Genomic DNA, 20,594 nt, shown 5'->3' with positions numbered 1-20,594 from the left:
AATAATAGAATGGTGGGACCCTTGAGTATGTCCTTGCGGAAGAGCACGGAGGTGGGTATTGTGCTCTTGCCTAAGAGCAGAGAGTAAAAGTGGGTCCGGACTCACATCCGTGCTCGTTGACAAGAGCACGGATGTGGATGCTCTAAAGCTCTGCCCTAACATAATTGCAATTTATTAGTAAGTTTTATTTAAACTTAATGAATTCATTATCATAAATTAGTTGTAATTTGAATGAATTGATCTTATAGTAAATTTAAGGATTAATAATAATTTAAATCATGAATTTTGGCATTCTGGTCAATCCCGTGTATAAAATGGTATCTTTTGATAATTTTTAAAACAATGTATTTCACTATAATAAATATTTTTATTTTTTTATGTTCTTATTTATTTTTAAATTTTTTTTGAAACAATATCGTTTTTAGCATCACCAAAAGACATTAATTTTTTCAGAAATTGGATAAATGATAAAAATTAAAATTTTATGATTTAATATTTCAATGAAAGATGAATAATTAGAATTTGATCATAATATTTAAATACGCTGTTATTTCAAAATTTTAAAATTAATGGTGTGAGTTTTTTTTCCAAAAAGGAAGAGGAAATGGGAAAAGGGAAAAAGAAAAAGTTATATAAACTCCGATGCAAAACCCAGCATCAAAAACCCCTGAATTGGTAAAGAGAATTTAGACAGAATCAACAATGGCATCAACGACGGAGGCCTCGGACTCCTACAAACCCTACCGCCTGAGGCACACCCTCTCCGGCCACAAACGCGCCATCTCCTCCGTCAAATTCTCCGACGACGGGCGCTTCCTGGCCTCCTGCTCCGCCGACAATACCGCCCGCACCTACGCCCTCTCCTCCCCCGACACTTCCCACAACGAGTTCCACGGCCACAAAGCCGGCATCTCCGACCTCTCCTTCTCCTCCGACGGCCGCTTCCTCGCCACCGCCTCCGACGACCGCACCGTCCGCCTCTGGGACGTCACCACCGCCTCCCTCGTCAAAACCCTCTCCGGCCACACCAATTACGTCTTCTGCCTCACTTTCAACCCTCAATCCAACATGCTCGCCTCCGGATCCTTCGACGAGACCGTCCGCATTTGGGACGTCAAGTCCGGGAAGTGCCTCAAGGTGCTCCCCGCCCACTCCGACCTTGTCACCTCCGTCAATTTCAATTTGGACGGCTCCATGATTGTTTCCAGCAGCTACGATGGCCTTTGTAGGATTTGGGATGCCTCCACCGGCCACTGTATGAAGACGTTGATCGATGATGAACGTCCACCTGTTAGCTTTGCCAAATTCTCTCCCAATGGCAAGTTTCTTCTTGTTGGAACTCTTGATAATACACTGGTTAGTTCTCTCTTGCTCACTATTTATCTCTCCTTTTCTCATTGTATATGCAGTTTTACATGGTTTAATTAATTTAGTGGTATCCAACAAGCTTGTAACTTTATCTCAGGGGGCTTTTAATTTCTAAGTGTTGCCCGTTGTGTTCTTGTTTGCTTGAGACTTTGTATCTTCCAGAGTAGGATGTGAATTGCAATGAGGGAATTTCTTGTTAGTCTTGCTCAAGTTGGACCAGTAAGAAATGGTTTCTCAATGTGATGTATATTGAAAATTTTATATTTGGTTCTGTAATCAGGGTAAAACCAATTTTCTTATTTTTCCCCTAAATCGTTACCTGCTTATGTAGTCTTGCTAACATTGTTAGTTGGGTACAGAGTCTACAGACTAATTTCTTTTAGAGTTTTAGCACAATTGTTTAAGATGAAACTAGCATTTCATTGCCAACTTAAGCATTACCCTGAACTTGTGGGAGGCATGCCACATGTACTTTTAAAATTGTTCATATTCTTACTCTAATCTAGATGATATAATAAGGAGAAAAGGGTCTAGACATCAAGCATATTCTTTACATATGCTCCAAGATTTAAGTTGACCTTTTAAGTATTTTTAGATGAAAATAAACCCTCAAGCCTATGCCAATGTTCAAGGCCGTATTTTCCTAATCTGTAATCAGTTGCCATGAAGTCGGTGAACTATCTTATGAAATACTATGAAATGAATATGTTTCCTTCAAGATACAAGTAACCCCCTTAAGGAATTCTAGGTATCACCATACCAGTAACTTTGATAATGGCCATTTACATCAAAGCATGTTACTTATGGAGGATAATGGACATTACTGCCATCTTCCACCCCTTTCACACTCTCCAAACGCTTTACATGCTAACCCCATCAGTGGACAAAGATACAAGAGGGATAAATGCTGAGAACATTTTTATATGTTGATGATTTCATATTAGTAACGTGCATGCTGACCTTACACAGTGTTTCATATGGAGTATTACATTTGCTCTACTTAAAGGTGGAAGATTGAACCTCCAAAACACAGTTCACATGTAGAACAAACAGTTTATGTTGAAAATTTAAATATACTACATTAATAAAATTCTATACTGAAGCTTCCATCATTAGAGACAATAAATGGACTTATAGACTTTTCTGTTTCCAAGTTCTTTAGCATTATGTTATTTACACTAGAATTGACTGGTATGTCATATGTTACACACCTGCTAATTGTTAAGTAATCCAGTCATATGAGCTTATGCAGGAGCTTCTTTGTTCTCATGAAATTGTGTGTGCTAGTGTTTTAATTATTTTAGGTAAAGCATGCATGCAAGAAGAACATGTGATGATGAGGCTATAAATTCACTGTAGATCAACTTTATAAGCAAGTTTCGGAAATTGATCACCTGAACTTTGTGCATGGTAACCTTAATACATTGGCACTGGGTAGCTTGATATAGCTTATAATTGAATCAACTCGCAGGATCTCATTGTTGTTTAGTGCCAAGCTCCAGTTTAAACAGTCATCCAAACCAAAAAGAGGTTGTTTCCTGCCATACCTTTATTTCCCAAAAAATAAATATGATTGGTTTCAGATACTTGATGAAAATAGATGCTGCAAGTATTTTCCAAATAGCAGATGAATGCTGTAAGGTTGAATGTTAATTATCATTATTATCACAGCCATTTCTCTTCTACAACCCTTCTCATTTAGGAATCCATCAGCCATAGTATAATTTCAATCAACAAGTCAGTTCTATCAAACTTGCAATGTACTCATGAACTCCATGAGTACCTTGTCAAAAAACACTCAATAGGAATTCAGTGCGAACATTTTTATGAACTCCTCAAATCTACACTGCTATTATCGATTTATGGAGTGTGACTGACTCCTATGGCTTCACGGGAGGGGCCTTAGGAAGTTACTTTTCTGCATTACTAATTTCCTTGTCATTCATTTGTATTTTACTTCAGAAAAGTTTCAGAAAGTGATGTTGATGATGTTGGGATTCAATACGCACAAGACTTTCACACACTCAGGTGAATCACACACACACTCACAGTTGTATGATAACTCACAATGCAGAAGAACACACACTCACACTTAGAGTATCGAAGATGGTAATCTTGGAGAGAAAACTTGAAAACTCTTTATTGATTTTCACTACTAACTACGTACATGGTTTTTGAGCTATTTAAAGCTCTACAATCAAGTAGCAACTGCTACTAACTAACTACAAGAAGAATCAAGAAAGCAAGAAGAATAACTGCTACATCTCGGCTAACTAACTGCTGCACCAACGGCTAGTTTCTCTAGGCCGAACTTCCTTCTCGGTTCAAGACCGAACTGTAGCTTCTTCTTTTTCGGCTCAAGACGAACTCTATTCTTGACTCAAGACCGAACTTTCTTTTCGGCTCATAACCGAGCACTCTCTTCGGCTCACAACCGAGCTCCCTTCTCGGTTCACAAACCGAACTCCTTTGCTTCTCGGCTCAAGACCAACTGTCTTCTCGGCTCAAAGCCGAACTCAAAGCCGAGCTCAAAGCCGAGCTTCCTTCTTCTTCTCTTCTTCTTCCAACTGAAATGAGCACTCCATTATTACAATTCTCCACCTGAGGGCTCATCTCAGTTCTCGCACAAACATTGATCAACTTCTTGCAATGATCAAACTTGTCTCTACTTAGAGACTTAGTTAGCATATCTGCCGGATTGTGCAAGGTGTTAATCTTAACCACCTTCACCCTTCCCCTTTCAATCTCATCTCTAATAAAGTGCAACTTTATGTCTATATGCTTGCTCCTTTCATGGAAACCCGGATGTTTAGCCAAGCATATAGCTGAGCTGCTGTCACAATGAATCACCATTGTTTCTTGGTCAAAACCAAAATCAGAAATTACTCCCTGGATCCAAAAGCTCTCCTGTACAGCTGCAGTGAGAGCTATATACTCTGATTCTGTAGTTGAGAGAGCAACTACACTCTGCAGACCTGATTTCCAACTGATCACAGTTCCAAACATGGTGAACAAATAACCTGTTTGAGACTTTCTGGTGTCCAGATTTGCAGCATAGTCTGCATCACAATACCCCTGCACAACCTCCTCAGATCCACCTTCCCAGCCATTGAACACAATCCCCCAGTCCTTAGTTGACTTCATGTACCTCAATATCCATTTAAGAGCATTCCAATGCTCCTTCCCCGGGTCTGCCATGTATCTGCTAGTCACTGAGATAGCATGAGCAAGATCTGGTCTTGTACAAATCATAGTGTACATGATACTCCCAACAACACTAGCATAAGGGATAGCCTCCATCTCATCAGCCTCTTGCTTAGTTTTAGGCGCTTGTTCCTTTGATAATCTGAAACTCTGGGACAAGGGTGTTGAGGCAGGTTTAGCATTCTCCATTCTGAATCTCTGCATAACTTTGTCAATATAATCAGTTTGCAGCATCCACAGCTTCTTGCAGCCTCTATCTCTCTGAATATGTATGCCTAGGATCTTCCTTGACTCTCCTAGATCCTTCATTTCAAAGCTCGACTTCAGATCTTGTTTAACTTTCTGAATTTCTGTCATAGAAGGGCCTGCAAGTAGCATATCATCCACATAGAGTAATAGGTAGGCAATGGGAGTCCTGCCTGCCTTCTTGATGTAAATACAATCATCATATTCTGACTTGGAGAAGCCAATCTTCTTCATCTGTGCATCAAACTTCTTATTCCACTGTCTAGGACTTTGCTTAAGTCCATAAAGACTTTTCTGTAACAGGCACACCTTGCCTTCTTCTCCAGTCTTCACATAGCCCTCTGGCTGTTCCATAAAGATAGTCTCCTCTAGATCCCCATTGAGGAAGGCTGTCTTCACATCAAGCTGTTGTAGCTCCCAGTCTAGCTGGTTCACAACTGCCAACAAGATCCTAATCGAAGTGTGCTTAACAACTGGAGCAAATACTTCATTGAAATCAATTCCTTCTTGCTGTGTGAAGCCCCTAGCCACCAGCCTTGCCTTGAATCTGATTCTATCTTTATCAGTGGTCTCAATCTTTTTCTTAAACAACCACTTACAACTGATCAGCCTCCTTTCTTTTCCATCTGTAGTCAGTCTGGATTTATCCACCAAAATCCATGTTTTGTTCTTGAGTAAAGATTCCATTTCCTCATTCATGGCTTCAATCCACCTTTCTCTGTCTTTACTCTTCATGGCTTCTTTATATGTGAGAGGATCTGCAGTATCAATGCCCTCAGCAGCACAAAGTGCATAGTAGACCACATCAGAAAACCTTTCAGGTGGTCTTGTATTTCTTCTGCCTCTATCTCTTGCTATCTGGTACTCTCTGGCAGAATCTGCTGTAGGCTCATCAATTTTTCTACCTCGAGCTAGAGCACCATCATCCTCTGGTTCAGACTCACTTTCTGAGTCAGAGGCTCCACCTGCTCCTTGGCAAAGTCCCACTGGCTCCACCTTGAGAAAATCACTCTCAACTTCATTGGAGTCCAGCTTCCTTTTTAAGTATGGCATCTGATCCTCCAAGAACACAACATCCCTACTCACCACCACCTTCTGCCTACCAGGCTCAATGCACCAGAGCCTATACCCCTTAACACCCCTCTGATACCCCAGCAATATGCATTTTAGAGCCCTAGCCTCAAGCTTACTTTGCCTAGCATGAGCATAGGCTGCACACCCAAACACTTTGTATTTTGAGTAGTCACTATGGGCTCCATACCACATGTAATCAGGAGTCTCAGACTTAAGGGCAGTAGATGGACACTTATTTATGAGATAGGCTGCTGTATACACAACCTCTCCCCAAAATCTGTTGCTCAGACCAGAACTGAGTAACAAGCACCTTACTCTCTCTAGGATAGTCCTATTCATCCTCTCCACAACACCATTTTGCTGGGGGTTACCAGGAACAGTGCGGTGCCTCTTCATACCCTTCTCTTTGCAAAACAGATCAAACTCAGTAGACAGGAATTCCAAGCCATTGTCAGTTCTTAGGCATTTAACACTCCTTCCCTTCTCTAGCTCCACCTCTTTACACCATATCTTGAATTTTGTGAATGTCTCTGATTTTTCTTTCAGTATGTACACCCACAGTTTCCTAGTGTAGTCATCAATAATAGCAAGGTAGTATTTCCCACCACCAATTGAGCTTACAGGTGAAGGGCCCCAGAGATCACTGTGTATGTAGTCTAATGGGGCTGTAGAAGAGTGAATACCTGTAGGATAGGGTGCCTTCTTTGCTTTTCCAAGTATACACTGCTCACAGGGGTCCATCTTGTTGAAATCTCCAGAGATCAGGCCCTTCTTGATGAGTTCTTTCAAGCTTCCTTCTGCTGGATGGCCCAATCTCTTGTGCCATAGCATTATGGAATCATCTGACACTGCATTGCTTTCTCCATCAACGGCCTTAGCCTTCAGATAATAGAGAATGTGCTCTCTGTCAGCCTCCATCATCACTGCATTCCCAGATTTCACAAGCATCTTTCCCTGACTCATCAATATGGTGAACCCTTTCTCCTCCAGCATTCCCAATGAGATGAGATTTCTTTTCACTTCCGGAATATACCTCACCCCAGTTAGGATCTTTATAGAGCCATCTTGCAAACTTAGCTTCACTTTCCCTATCCCTTTGATCTGACACACATGGTTATTACCAAGAACTACAGTCCCTGATGCTTCCTGAAGATCATGAAACCAAGATTTGTTGGGGCACATATGGAAGCTGCACCCTGAGTCCATTATCCACCTGTGACTGATCCCATTATCACTTACATTCATGAGTTGAGCAGGGGGATCAGTACTCTCTACACAATCAGAAGTGTTGTGGCCCTCAGAGGCTAGTTTTCTCTTCCAGGCATGGCAGTCCTTCTTCAAGTGCCCTGGTTTCTTGCACCAAAAACATGCTCTGGTTTCCTTCTGAGCATCAGAACTTGAGGGTTTAGAGCCCTCAAACTTTTTCTTGAAGTTCTGCTTTTTGAACTTCTTCACATTCAAGGCCTCTGCTGTTTGAACATTGGAGCTTGCAGAGCTTCTGCTGGTAGTCTTCTGGAGTTCCTTAGCCATCAAGGCCGAGTAGACTTCTGCATAGGTGATAGGCTTATCTCTGCCATAGATAATTGCATCACTCAACTGGTCATACGAGCTAGGCAAGGCATTCAATGTAAGAATGGCCTTGTCTTCATCTGAAATTTTAACATCCACAGAGCCCAGATCATCAATGATCTTATTGAACTCCTCCAACTGCTCTATGATAGATTTTTCACCAGAAAAACTATAGGCATAGAGCCTCTTCTTGAGATACAGCCGGTTAGCCAAAGATTTTGCCAGGTAAACTTCATCTAACCTGTTCAAGATCTCCACCGCAGTCTTGGCTTCTTGAACTTCCCTCAAGACCTTATCTCCAAGGCACAGAATCACTGCAGAATGTGCCTTGAGCTGCATCTCCTCCATCTTTGCCTGAGCTTTATCATCAAGCATTGGAGCCTTTCCTTTCTCTTCTGTATTTGCAAGAACTGCGGCCAAGCCTTGTTGAATCAAGACCGCCTTCATCTTCATCTTCCACAGGCTATAATCATTCTTGCCTGTGAACTTTTCTGCATCAAGCCTTGCTGCCATCTCTGAAACCGTTTGATCCTCTGCAAATCAGCTTCAATATCCCCTTCCCACAGACGGCGCCACTTGTTGGGATTCAATACGCACAAGACTTTCACACACTCAGGTGAATCACACACACACTCACAGTTGTATGATAACTCACAATGCAGAAGAACACACACTCACACTTAGAGTATCGAAGATGGTAATCTTGGAGAGAAAACTTGAAAACTCTTTATTGATTTTCACTACTAACTACGTACATGGTTTTTGAGCTATTTAAAGCTCTACAATCAAGTAGCAACTGCTACTAACTAACTACAAGAAGAATCAAGAAAGCAAGAAGAATAACTGCTACATCTCGGCTAACTAACTGCTGCACCAACGGCTAGTTTCTCTAGGCCGAACTTCCTTCTCGGTTCAAGACCGAACTGTAGCTTCTTCTTTTTCGGCTCAAGACGAACTCTATTCTTGACTCAAGACCGAACTTTCTTTTCGGCTCATAACCGAGCACTCTCTTCGGCTCACAACCGAGCTCCCTTCTCGGTTCACAAACCGAACTCCTTTGCTTCTCGGCTCAAGACCAACTGTCTTCTCGGCTCAAAGCCGAACTCAAAGCCGAGCTCAAAGCCGAGCTTCCTTCTTCTTCTCTTCTTCTTCCAACTGAAATGAGCACTCCATTATTACAGATGAGATCATTATAAGAGTTGATGAATTCTGTACCAACCATTCTCATTTGTACTTTTTTTTGCTTACGAGTTACAAGGCATTCTCAATAAACGGATACATAACATCATTACAAAGCATATTAGCTTCTTTTATCCCAAGTTTGCTTGTGGTTTGAGCATTGGGTTACATTGAATTGATAATCATCATATTGATATTAGTGCCTTCTTACGTGTTCCTCTGAATCCATGGTGCAATATCTCATATGCACCATTCCTTAGCTACTTCATTTTTTTTATATACACAGTTACACAGGCGTTCAGATATAGATTTGGTATTACTCTCGCCCCCATTTTGGTGTATCGGTTAATAGGAAAACCTTAATTCAAACAATCAGATCGACAACCCTTCATTTCCTCAGTTTTCACATTGGTGCTTTATGGTTTGATATCGGATGCTTGTTTGAGTTGTTTCGGGTCGTAAGGGTTAGATACAATAATGCATCACAAATATATCTTTAGGCTCAGTCTCTTGGAAAAACATTGCTATACAGTTGGGGGAAAACGAATACACTTGGGTTTGTGGAAACATGACACTTTTCAGCATTTAATTTCCATCATAAAAAATTTGTGAACTAGTGTGTTGCACTCTGTTTTATTTCTGCTTATGCCTTTATTCACATTCTTTTGCTGGCCTCATGTTCAATCTTGCATGACTCACAGCGGCTCTGGAATTTTTCTACTGGGAAATTTTTGAAAACTTACACGGGCCATGTCAACTCGAAGTTTTGCGTCTCTTCAACATTCTCTATAACAAATGGGAAATACATAGTGAGTGGATCTGAGGATAATATGGTGTACTTGTGGGAGCTCCAGTCTCGGAAGATTGTTCAGAAGCTGGAAGGTCACACAGATGCAGTAATATCAGTATCTTGCCACCCAACTGAAAACACGATAGCATCGGGCTCTCTGGGAAATGACAAAACAGTGAAGATCTGGAGCCAGGAGGAGGATTGATATTTTTGCAGCCACCTGTATTATCATTCCTTTAACTTATTCCGATTTATTGAGGGCAACTTTATGATGAGTAGTAGTCTGAAGCAAGTCTGTGATATGCATTCTGCTTCTCTCTTATCTCTTGTGTATGATGAAAACATTTGTGTAACTCTGGCTAATGTATTGAATTACTTTTGTGTTAAATTAATTTAAATTTCTGAGTTCATTTACGCATTAAAACAGTTTACCTTTCATGTCACCACTGTAGGGGACTTTCAGAAATGTGTATGGAAATAAATTAGTTATACAGTATGAATACTGGTTTAGGAATGCGGATAATGATTTTCTTTCATATTTATTTTATAAATTTGTCATCATTTCAATTATTTTTTCCGAAAATATTGTGTTATTGCACATTTTTTTTTCACAAAAGAAAATATTTTTTGATGTTTGGTTAATTCAAAGGAAAAAATATTGTTGTACCTAAAAATAAGTTTTTTTACAAGATTAATGTAACATGCATTGCGTAATTTCCCAAACTAAAATTAAACAAATTACAAAAAGTGGATTTAATCATATACTATGAATGATTTTCTTAGTGGAAGACCACTTTAGTTCAATTACGGAGTAAACGTATTTGTTCTTTATTTCATTCCTATTCGGTGATTGATTAATGGAAATGGAATAATATACAAGACCACGTGATGTGATGAGTCATGACTTGAGTGTCAGATTTGCAATAGTATATTTTCTGAGGGGTAACTCCTAAAATAAAATATTTCCTTTTTTTTAACTTTCTTATTCCCACATACACATCGATTATTGCTGATCAACTGCGTTCTCAAAATCTTATCGAATCTCTCTTTCACGATCTACACGGAGGTATTTTCCTAACATTCGATTGGTCTCGTATTTCTGATTTTCGTATTACTGGTTTAAACATTTGAAGAAACCGGATTAAATTCTCGTTTTGATTGATTTCTGACCGTTTTGCTGCTTGGAATCAGGTTTTTGGTTCATTGTGGAGATTCAATAGTAATGGCGAACAAACCTCAGATCCGCACCAATAGTTCGGCGCTCATAGCTATGATCGCCGACGAGGTATCGATTATTTGTTATTTTATTGATCTGTTCGATTTTTTTTAAAATTATCTGAAATTGTTTCATGAATTTCGACTTGCTTTAGTTTAGCAAATTCTAAGTATAAGAGAAGGAATCCAACCTTCAAAAGAATCTCCATTAGCATACCATCTTACTTGACTGAATTGGTAAAGACCAGAGCTTCAACTTGCTCATGTTAGTTAAATTTGCATTCGTTGATAGCATCAAACTGCTCCTTTAGTTTTGAATTTTATTTACTGACTCGAGCTTATTGGTGCGTATGCTGTCAATGGGTCCTATAGTGTATGCATGCTTGAAGCCATGGGTGTAGCCAGAAAATCATACTGGAGAGGGCAAAAATATATAGGGTACTATTGAGAATTTAATAGGGGCATTCAGTTAATAACTTGAACTATATATAGAAATTAGTAGTATAACGCATTTGCCCACCTAGCCAATAGCTGGCTCTGCCCCTGCTTGAAGCAGAACAATAGTTGCATGTCACTCCTAAAAGATAATTTTAGGTATTAATGTTATTAGACTTAGGCAGCAGTCACCTATGCTTTTAAATGAAATGCTTTATGTGTTTTAATGGGGTTCTGTCCCTTTATTGTTTGTTTTTCTATATTTCTGATGTAAGAAAACCTGATGGAGGAATTTATGTAGCCAAGTCTGTTATAATTACTGCTCTTTCTTTTATCCAAATATATTGACAGATGTCATGATACCCTTATTAATGTAGGACACAATTACTGGATTTTTGTTGGCTGGAGTTGGCAATGTTGATTTGAGGAGGAAGACAAATTACCTCATAGTTGACTCAAGTATGTTTACTGCCTGTGTTTACTTATACTACTTGTTATTTTAATTAGGATGTAATGACTGCAATAACTCAATGCCAAATCATGCTTTCTTAGTCTATCATATTTATGTTTGTATAATTGCAACAAAATGTGTAAATATAACCTCAATTTTTTGGAAAGAAGATGATGTACAAAACACTCTACATAATGTTAAATTACAAAAGAGTTGAATCTTCGGTAATGTGCCGGCTCGAAGATAAGTACTCCCTCCGTCCAAACTAAGTTGAGTCGCATTCCTTTTTGGGATGTCCCAACTAAGTTGAGTCATTTCCCCTTTTGACAAAAAACAAAACATCTGATCACTCTTACTTTATTCCATCACCTACTTTACTCTCTCTTTATCTTTCCTACTTTATTCCTCTCTCATACTTTTCAATACAATTTCTTAATCTCCGTGCCCAAAAGTTATGTTTCAACTTAGTTGGGACGGAGGGAGTATATTTATGATTTATGATGAATTATATCTTCTGGTATTTTGATATACCGTTTACATTGCTGTATGGAATGGTGTTTGTTAAAAAGCTGTACGAATTAAGCATTTTTTGTTGACTGAATTTGGTCTTATTCTGCCTTTCGAGATCATTTTACAGATTTCTCTTTATTATGTAAGTATAGTTTTTTTATACATGTTGACCTTTTTTGAGTATCAATGTGTACACCATTCCAGTATTCTGGAGCTTAGGTGTATAGTAAAACTTTACTTTTACTTAGTTTCTTTTTGTTGGAACTTGTATAAGATATTTAGTGCTTTGGATTTTGGAGGGACTTTCTTGTGTGGAAAATTTGTTTAAATTAGTGTGTAAATGGAAACCAGAAATGGGCTTGAGTTAGGAATCATATTAAAAATCTTTTATAATAATCATCTTCACATGGCTAATCCCTGTGATATGGATAGATATACGGGGTTGATTAGTGGGGAATGCTTTCCTTCTGAGATCAGAATAAATTAGTTATAACTCTCTTCTTATAATGAAGATTTTAAATGACCCATGTATGATGTCTGTTCTGTGAGTGTGTTCATGCTAAGAAAGATTGACTTTGCATTTCTTTTCTGTAAAGTTGTTGATGCCATTTACGATTCTTATTGAAGATCATCGCTTTTGTTGTAGAAACTACTGTGAAACAGATTGAAGACGCCTTCAAAGATTTCACAGCAAGAGAAGACATTGCAATAGTTTTGATCAGTCAATATGTAAGTCGTTCATTTCTTTTCATGCTCAATACTAAATAATGCATTCAGAGGTAGTTGGTGCAGTCTTGTTTATCCGAGGGAGGAACCAATCATGATATTGCTTATTGTAGAAGAGATTTACAAACTGTCTGAAAAGCTTGCACTTGATTGCATCTAGGGATGTCAATTTAGCCTGCAACCCGTGGGCTGACCCGAATAGCCCGCCAAATTTATAGGGTTAGGGCTGAAAATTTCCAGCCCGATAAAATTACAGCCCGATTAGCCCGCACCCGATTAACCCGCAACCCGTTAGGGCCAGACCCGAAAACCCGATGGGCTGGCTCGGAAACCCGATAAAATTTATATTGTTCTATTTGTTTGACTCTAATTCGACACTTCATTGATTATTTTATAATACAGATTACTGAAAAAATAACTTTCCATTTTATATATTAAATATATAAATTATATATTAAGTTTTTATTAATATAATAATAGATAAATGAATTAGAAACTTCAAATTCACTAAAAAATATATTTAAATTTCTAAACATGCTTTAAAATTTCTTGATGTTTATGTTTTATGTTGCATAAATCTCAAATATTAGTATTTGATCATGTTAATATTTGAGTTTACGCATATATCTCAAATTTATCATAATTAAATATTTTACATTTTATAAATATAACTAATTTTCACCATTATTTATTGGATTGATCGCATGTTAATTTTATCGGTAGCAACCCGATTAACCCGATGGGCTAGCCCGAAACCCGAGCTTTTAGGGTTAGGGCTGAACTTTTATAACCCGAAAAAATAACAACCCGATTAGCCCGCACCCGATTGACCCGCAACCCGAATAGGGTTGGCCCGAAACCCGGTGGGCTGGCCCGATTGACATCCCTAATTGCATCTATTGTTTTAACATTTCAGGTAGCAAATATGATACGGTTTCTAGTGGACAGCTATAACAAACCAATCCCAGCCATCTTGGAGATCCCATCTAAGGATCACCCATATGATCCAGCACACGACTCCGTTCTGTCAAGAGTGAAGTACCTATTCTCCAGTGAATCCGTTGCCTCTGACAGGCGTTGAACATCTTTGAAGATATTTATTGTACCTACCAAATATTTGTGTCGATTTGGTTTATTTGCCAAAATTTTAGTCTACGAATTCCTGTTGACAATTTGTAATCCAAAGATAATTCGTGCTTAGGCAGCGATTGGATTACTTGCAGAGTGCAATAAGTTTGTGATATTCCACGGTGGATTTGTTTGGCTTACCACAGCAAGTAAAGGTTACCTTTTTGTTTTGATTCAAAACCGTATCTTTTGTTGCGGACTAGTACTAGTTTTTAACAACTACTCTATGTCGTTTTATTGTGATGAATTTTTTATAACTTAGTAGTAAAAAATATAGTGTTTGTATTGTAATTATTATTGTCTTTGTCGCAACTGAGTTGAGTCACTTCTTTTTTGCACTCTTGAAAAAATTGTAAAAAATAGTTTAAGTCGATATATAGTAAAATAAAAACGAGAATAATATAGATAATACTCTTCTATATATTATTCACGCTTTTATTTTATTATATATATATATATATATTAGTTATTTATTATGATTTTTTCAAAACGAGTGTAAAAAAGAACTGACTCAACTTAGTTGGGACGAAGGGAGTACAATTTTTGTGATTAGGACAATAGTTTGTGATTTTATGGCAATGAATAATGATATTGAACTCGCAACTTAAATAGGACGTTTGAAAGATGCAATTTTGACTTTATTTATTTATTTATTTAATTTTGATTATGTGATGCATGTGATGGACATACATACTTTATTTGTAGTAATTAGAAAGATCATATGGAAGATTACATATCGAGATAGGGGAGTGTTCATATCTATAATATAAATTATGTCAAAAGTTCATGCAAATCTCATCCATTCAATTTCGTAATCTAATGGCCGAGATACATGCTCCTTTTATTAATAAAATTATTATTTTAATTTAAAAAGGGTAGATTTGGTATGAGAAATTTAGTTAGTTTGCTTTCATGATTTACGTTATATATGCTTCCTAAATTCAAGACTGCCATGATTTAATTTTCTTAATTAATTATCTTAATCTTAACCACATCTTTCTACAATAAAATTGTTATAGCATATTATAATTATAAAATTGTTATAGCATATTATAATTAAATAACACGTAAACTGCGGAAATGGAAAGAGTAGAAAATTTTAATTTTTGAGTTATACTACTACTTTATTTAATTTAGCAATCCATACATCAAAGCTGTAACGACTACATTATTTAAAAATAATGTAACATAATCTATTAAATAATGTAATATGTTCCACGAATAATGTCAACACAGAATACATTACATTTGCAATACTAAATGGAGTACAAAATCCTGCTACAATGTTCTTGTTATCCTAAAATAGAGCACATCATCCGTCTTTCGACTACCTCCGTCCACTACATCCTCTACATCCATCTCCTCAAAGTAATCATCAAAGTCGTCTTCATAATCTACTCTTGTCCTCTTCGACCCTATTCAAAAGTTCATAATAAAATTAATATTATAATCTACTCTTGTCCTTCCGTTTTAAAACCGAATCCTGAATAAAATGTACCAATTATACCCCCATAATGTAACCAGAACTCCTAAATAATGTAACTCGGGGTATGATATATCCTTTACATCCGAATCGTCCATCAAGTTAATCCTAAGGCTAGAAATACATTTGAACTTAACACTTAAGGGCCACTTGGACCCTAATGCTCCCCTATGGAGATATGTTGCAGCAAAGGAGCGAGAGAGTAGTAATAGAGTGATGTTTGTGATATCAAATGCTTTTACAAAAAAATGCATGTGTAGGGATCAGACCACCATGACATTATTACTAGGACCTCTTTTGCTATTACACTACTTACTGAATTGGCTAGACTTGGAGGAACAAGCCACAATACAAAAGAGAGTTACTGAATTACAATAGGTACTAAGTACAGAAACCCCAATCGGAACCCTAGTTGAGATCAAGTATTTCACCAGACTTGAATCCTCTAGCTCCACCGACTAATTCCTACACACTAAGTAAATAGATTAGTAATACTAGAAATGATCCCGAAGGATCTATAACAGAACAAACAATTCAAAGGTTAGAAGAGACAGAAGTTGGCTCAGGTCACAACAGCGACTACACTGGGCCAAGAACCTCCCCACACGCTTCAACCAGTCAGTCACAACTAGAGAAACCGTTGAACACAGGCGCCCGAGACCACAACCTCACCTACCACCAGTTCACAACCACGGTCTCGGAACGTCACAAATCTCACGAATCTTCCACGATCTACAAAAAATCTCTCACACCGAACACTCAACCAAGTCAGATTTGAAACCCTAGGTCAGATCCAAGACCAAACTCAACAAGGAAATCGAGTAAGTAACCTAACTCCAAATCTTCACCGATAGAATCAACTATAACACAGAATCATCGGTAGAAACCAAAGATCGGATGAGAAGACCGGCGAAAACCGCCATGGATGTAGTGAGAGAAAGTAGAGAGAAGGAAGAGAGAATATCGCATTGCAGAGAGAGAGAGAGAATGGAATAAGAGGAAAAAACGAAGCGGCGCCTCACTTAACACTCATCACAAACACAACCCTGGATCCGACGGCTATGTTTGGTGATCCGAGAGAGGCGGTATACATGGCGGCCATCGGTGAGGTAAGTTACTCAATGGACCGGGCATGAAACGGACTGCCCACTTAAAGGAAATTGGGCCTCAGCATTAAACCCAACTGGATCAACCCAATTGATTAAATGCATTAGTCCAACAATCAATTAGTCCACAAATATTCAACAACATACTGCATAGTAATTGAGTAATAAAATAATACTTTCAACACCCAGTATTTTTACAGGATAATGCATGGATACCAATTACATTCTTCAAATGCATGTTAAACATACTGGGCAATAAACGAGTGATGAAGTGATGCTTGTGATACCAAATGCTTTTAATTGAATATGTCATGGTCCTATCCTCCCTTTTCATGTAACCTCCTAAGAGTAGCATAACACATTCTAATGAATCCCAATTCATCAATAGAGGCCACACTCGTATAAGACTAGTGGATAATGTAGCTTCTTCCTATCTTAGTATTTGCTTTATGTGTTTCTACTTTGGAAGGAGGGATGCAATTCTAGAGACATGGAGGGACAACCTGTGAGAAGTGGTGGAATGATGGCACATGTAATGTAACCAAGCTTATGGTAGAAGATGGAAATGATCACTCCTTTAGAGCATCGGTAACGCTAGGGGCCGGGCCGCAAATCGCGAGTCCCGGCCCGTCCCATGCGTTACACGGAGGCGAGTCACGGCCCAGGCCGCTCCCGGGGCCGCGTTCCCGGCCTGGTGAGCATCCCGCGGCCCGGCCCGGCCTAGGGTTACACGGTGCGGGACGGGCCGCAAACCCCCAAAATGTATTTTTTTTTTATTTTTTTGTCCATTTATACTCATTTCTTCAATATTCTTCCACCAATTTCTCCATTTCTATCCTCTAAATTATTTCAATATTTTTTCTAGGACGTGTAATTTTTATTTTTAGGATTTAATATTTTTTTTTTAGGATTTGTAATTTTTTTTCTCTAGGATTTGTATTTTTTTTCTAGGATTTGTAATTTTCTTTTTTCGACTGAACAATGTATTTTCCCGGTTTGAATTGTTCAACGTATTGCATTTACGAATAAAATAGGTTGAAGTTGTGAATAGTGTCATTTATTAGTTGCGGCCCGGGCCGCAACCTGCAGGGTTACAGCAGTTGGGGCCTGGGCCGCAACTGTAGAGGAATGATGACGTGGAGGGGACTTGGGGCCGGAAATGGGGACGGGGTTAATGATGCCCTTAGAGGAAGAACAAAATGATATTTGAAAAAAAAAACATAACTAAAAAAAAACCAAATACCCTTACTTTTTACTGTAGAGATTGTATGCATCAATTTGGTCTTTGATTATTTTCCATGTATGGATAAGGTAATAAATAAACTGTTTAATCCCAAAGACTCACACTAGTCTTTCTTCCCAAACTAATTTCTCCATAAACCCTAAAATAGTGTTGCCATGGCGTTAAAGCAGACTCTCATACTAAATAACACTCTTCTTCTCCACCGGGGCCCAATTCGAAATTCCTCTTTCTCATCTCGCTTCCTAAACCCCAACGCCGCGCGAAAATTGGCTCCCGCCCCACTAATTAAATGTTCGTACGATTACGGCGCCGCCAGCAGTAACAGTGTGCTCTATGAGTACGAGCGTTATGCAGCGCCGGGGCCTCAGTATCCTAGCCCGGCGGAGATTCAGTGGAAGAAGGAGCTCTGCAATTCCGTGCAGCTTATCGGCGTCGTTGGGGCTCCGGTTCAAATCAAACACCTTGCTTCCGGAAAAGCTGTGGCTTGGACTCGCCTCGCCGTTAAGAAATCGCAAACCGACACCACTTGGTAGAACTTCACTTCTTGTTACTCGTTTTTCTGGCTCTTCATTGTATTGAATTCCTTTATTTTTCTGTTTTAATTGGCAATTTATGCATAAGTTTACTGAGTCCTCCTTCAATTGGTTCGGATTTGATAGCTGCATTTGGTAGAGTTGGGTAATAAATATTGAAGAATGCCTCTGCCAAAAAATGTGTATCAAAGGCTGATGGGAAATGGTGTCTTTGGTTTTCTGAAGTAGATCAAGCTATAGAAAACTGAAAGTGATAGGAGATGTTGTAGCGAATTTTGAATGGAATCTAATAGGTGTGTCATCGCGCTTTCAGCATATTACATAGATATCAGTATCATTGGGAATTTCTGCATAGTACATCGATAGCAGCCCCTTGACTGATATAAACTTCATTGTAGTGGGAGTAAGAAGTTATACACTTACGTGTCCTTGATTATCCGAATGTGTCCTTGATTATCCGAATCTTTTTAACCACTAACCAGCTATTAATATCCAGCCACTTCAGTTACACAGGCTCCGTTTAAATCTTGCTTGCTGTGGTAGACCTGCTTATGACTGTTATGAGTAATTTGGCAGGGTAGTAAAACTTCCTACCTTCCATTAGAAGTTTCAGTGTGGGTGTTATGAATATTACTAAAGGTTGACATGCACATTGAATCAATAGAGAGAGGAGATCAGTTTTCCACAATTATGAACCTCTTTCACAAAAACTTTTATGACTGTCTCACAGACCTAAGTCCATGAAACAGAAATCCTTAGAGGAGTCAACTAGCCTATAGAAAGATCATTTTGAAGGTTGATTCCCTTCACTTGTTCAGTCTGACCGTCAATATGAATGCTTTATATTTCTCTCTTCTAGCTGCACTGAAACGGCAAAACCCAATAGAGCTCTTGTGGTGATTAGGAGTTGGGACATTGATGAATAATGTGTCCACAATTTTAAAATGGCCAAACATATCTTTTTATCCTAGTTTAGTTATAACACATTTATCTTCATCTGCAAAGGGTAAATTGGTTTCCTGGTTGATACTATTTCTATGTAATTTCATGTGTTTGGACAATATTCATGCCTTTTGCTGTGTTAGACATTTATTCTTGTGATGATTGCCGAAAGATGTAAATTTATGATTTTTGTTGATAATTCTCAGGATTAGCTTGGCTTTCTGGGATGAGTTGGCGCATATTGCTTCTCAGCATGTGGAAAAAGGTCAACAAATACATGTTTCTGGTCGCCTAGTTTCAGACACTGTTGAAAGTGATGACGGGAAGCAGCAAGTTTACTATAAGGTTTCTTGCCTGTTTGCAAGTAGACCAAGATTTAATTGTCGAGAAAAGCTTATTTGCATTTACCATTATCTTTTCCAGGTAGTTGTTCAGCAACTAAACTTCATTGAGGGGAGCCCATCACCCGTTCCATTGTACAATGGGGATTCTAATTCTGCTACACCTGGTAAGTACACACAACTCTTGGTTTATGATTTCTTTGCATTCAATTTGAAGTTTGGTTTTGGTTTTGATTAATCTGCAGGCAAAAGCCAAAGCACGTTTTCTGCGAATGCTACTGGTACCACAGAAGAACTCTGGCAAGCCTACTTTGCTAATCCAATGGAATGGTGGGATAATAGGAAGAACAAGGTAGACTTTCTACATAATGCCTGAAATGGCTGAGTGAGACCATTTTATTTAAATACAATCCTGAAATTGCACTTAGGTATGAAAAACACACATTAACCCCCCAGTATGATTCACCTTCCTCCTAAAAAATGAATCTAATTTGAGCAAGTTTCTTCCTACAAGAAGTAACACCTCACTCTTGAAATGAATGTCACATATATCTCCCAGAATGATAGACCTTCATACACAAACAGCGTATTCTGCAAAGTGTAGCATGCATCTAACACTAATGAATGATCTGTTACTGCAATCATATTATCCGTTTGTGATCTAGGCTAGTTTAGTTTACTCAGATTCTTTTAATCTTGAACAGAGAAGCCCTAACTATCCCGACTTCAAGCACAAAGATACTGGTGAAGCATTGTGGGTGGAAGGCAGGTACAACCCGCCGTGGGTTAAATCACAACTTTCTGTACTTGACTCAAAGATGGAATCATTCAATGAGCAAAGTTCTAGCATGAATGTGAGTTTTATGAATGCTGATAGTCTCGGCTCCTTTTAGCTATTGACCAATATCTATATGTTACATAGTTCAGCTACCACCCTCATTTTGTACAATACTGCTATGGTATGTATTGTTCAAGCTTTTGTCTATTTTATTCAGAATCGGTGTTATGGTATTTGCCTTGATGAAATACTTCTCCAGTTTTCACCATTTCC

At 38.5% G+C, this 20,594-nt stretch overlaps 3 protein-coding genes across 3 annotated transcripts; all 3 read left to right on the top strand.

Moving 5' to 3' along the window:
• Positions 1-641: 641 nt before the first annotated feature.
• On the top strand, positions 642-9,840 carry LOC121776497 (COMPASS-like H3K4 histone methylase component WDR5A). Its single transcript, XM_042173670.1, has 2 exons — positions 642-1,356; positions 9,342-9,840. The coding sequence occupies exons 1-2, from the start codon at positions 703-705 to the stop codon at positions 9,633-9,635; spliced, it is 948 nt and encodes a 315-aa protein (XP_042029604.1). The 5' UTR covers positions 642-702; the 3' UTR covers positions 9,636-9,840.
• A 501-nt stretch (positions 9,841-10,341) lies between these two features.
• On the top strand, positions 10,342-14,075 carry LOC121775834 (V-type proton ATPase subunit F). Its single transcript, XM_042172906.1, has 5 exons — positions 10,342-10,496; positions 10,622-10,715; positions 11,458-11,539; positions 12,688-12,770; positions 13,684-14,075. The coding sequence occupies exons 2-5, from the start codon at positions 10,653-10,655 to the stop codon at positions 13,846-13,848; spliced, it is 393 nt and encodes a 130-aa protein (XP_042028840.1). The 5' UTR covers positions 10,342-10,496; positions 10,622-10,652; the 3' UTR covers positions 13,849-14,075.
• A 3,735-nt stretch (positions 14,076-17,810) lies between these two features.
• LOC121777701 (protein OSB2, chloroplastic-like) lies at positions 17,811-20,554 on the top strand. Its single transcript, XM_042175045.1, has 5 exons — positions 17,811-18,256; positions 19,409-19,547; positions 19,626-19,710; positions 19,789-19,895; positions 20,248-20,554. The coding sequence occupies exons 1-5, from the start codon at positions 17,883-17,885 to the stop codon at positions 20,434-20,436; spliced, it is 894 nt and encodes a 297-aa protein (XP_042030979.1). The 5' UTR covers positions 17,811-17,882; the 3' UTR covers positions 20,437-20,554.
• The last annotated feature ends 40 nt before the right edge of the window (positions 20,555-20,594 follow it).

The sequence above is a fragment of the Salvia splendens genome, chromosome 18 (assembly GCF_004379255.2).
Source record: "Salvia splendens isolate huo1 chromosome 18, SspV2, whole genome shotgun sequence".
Lineage (NCBI taxonomy): Eukaryota > Viridiplantae > Streptophyta > Magnoliopsida > Lamiales > Lamiaceae > Salvia > Salvia splendens.
Note: the sequence above shows the minus strand (reverse complement) of the source record. Positions and strands in the feature narration are given on the sequence as shown.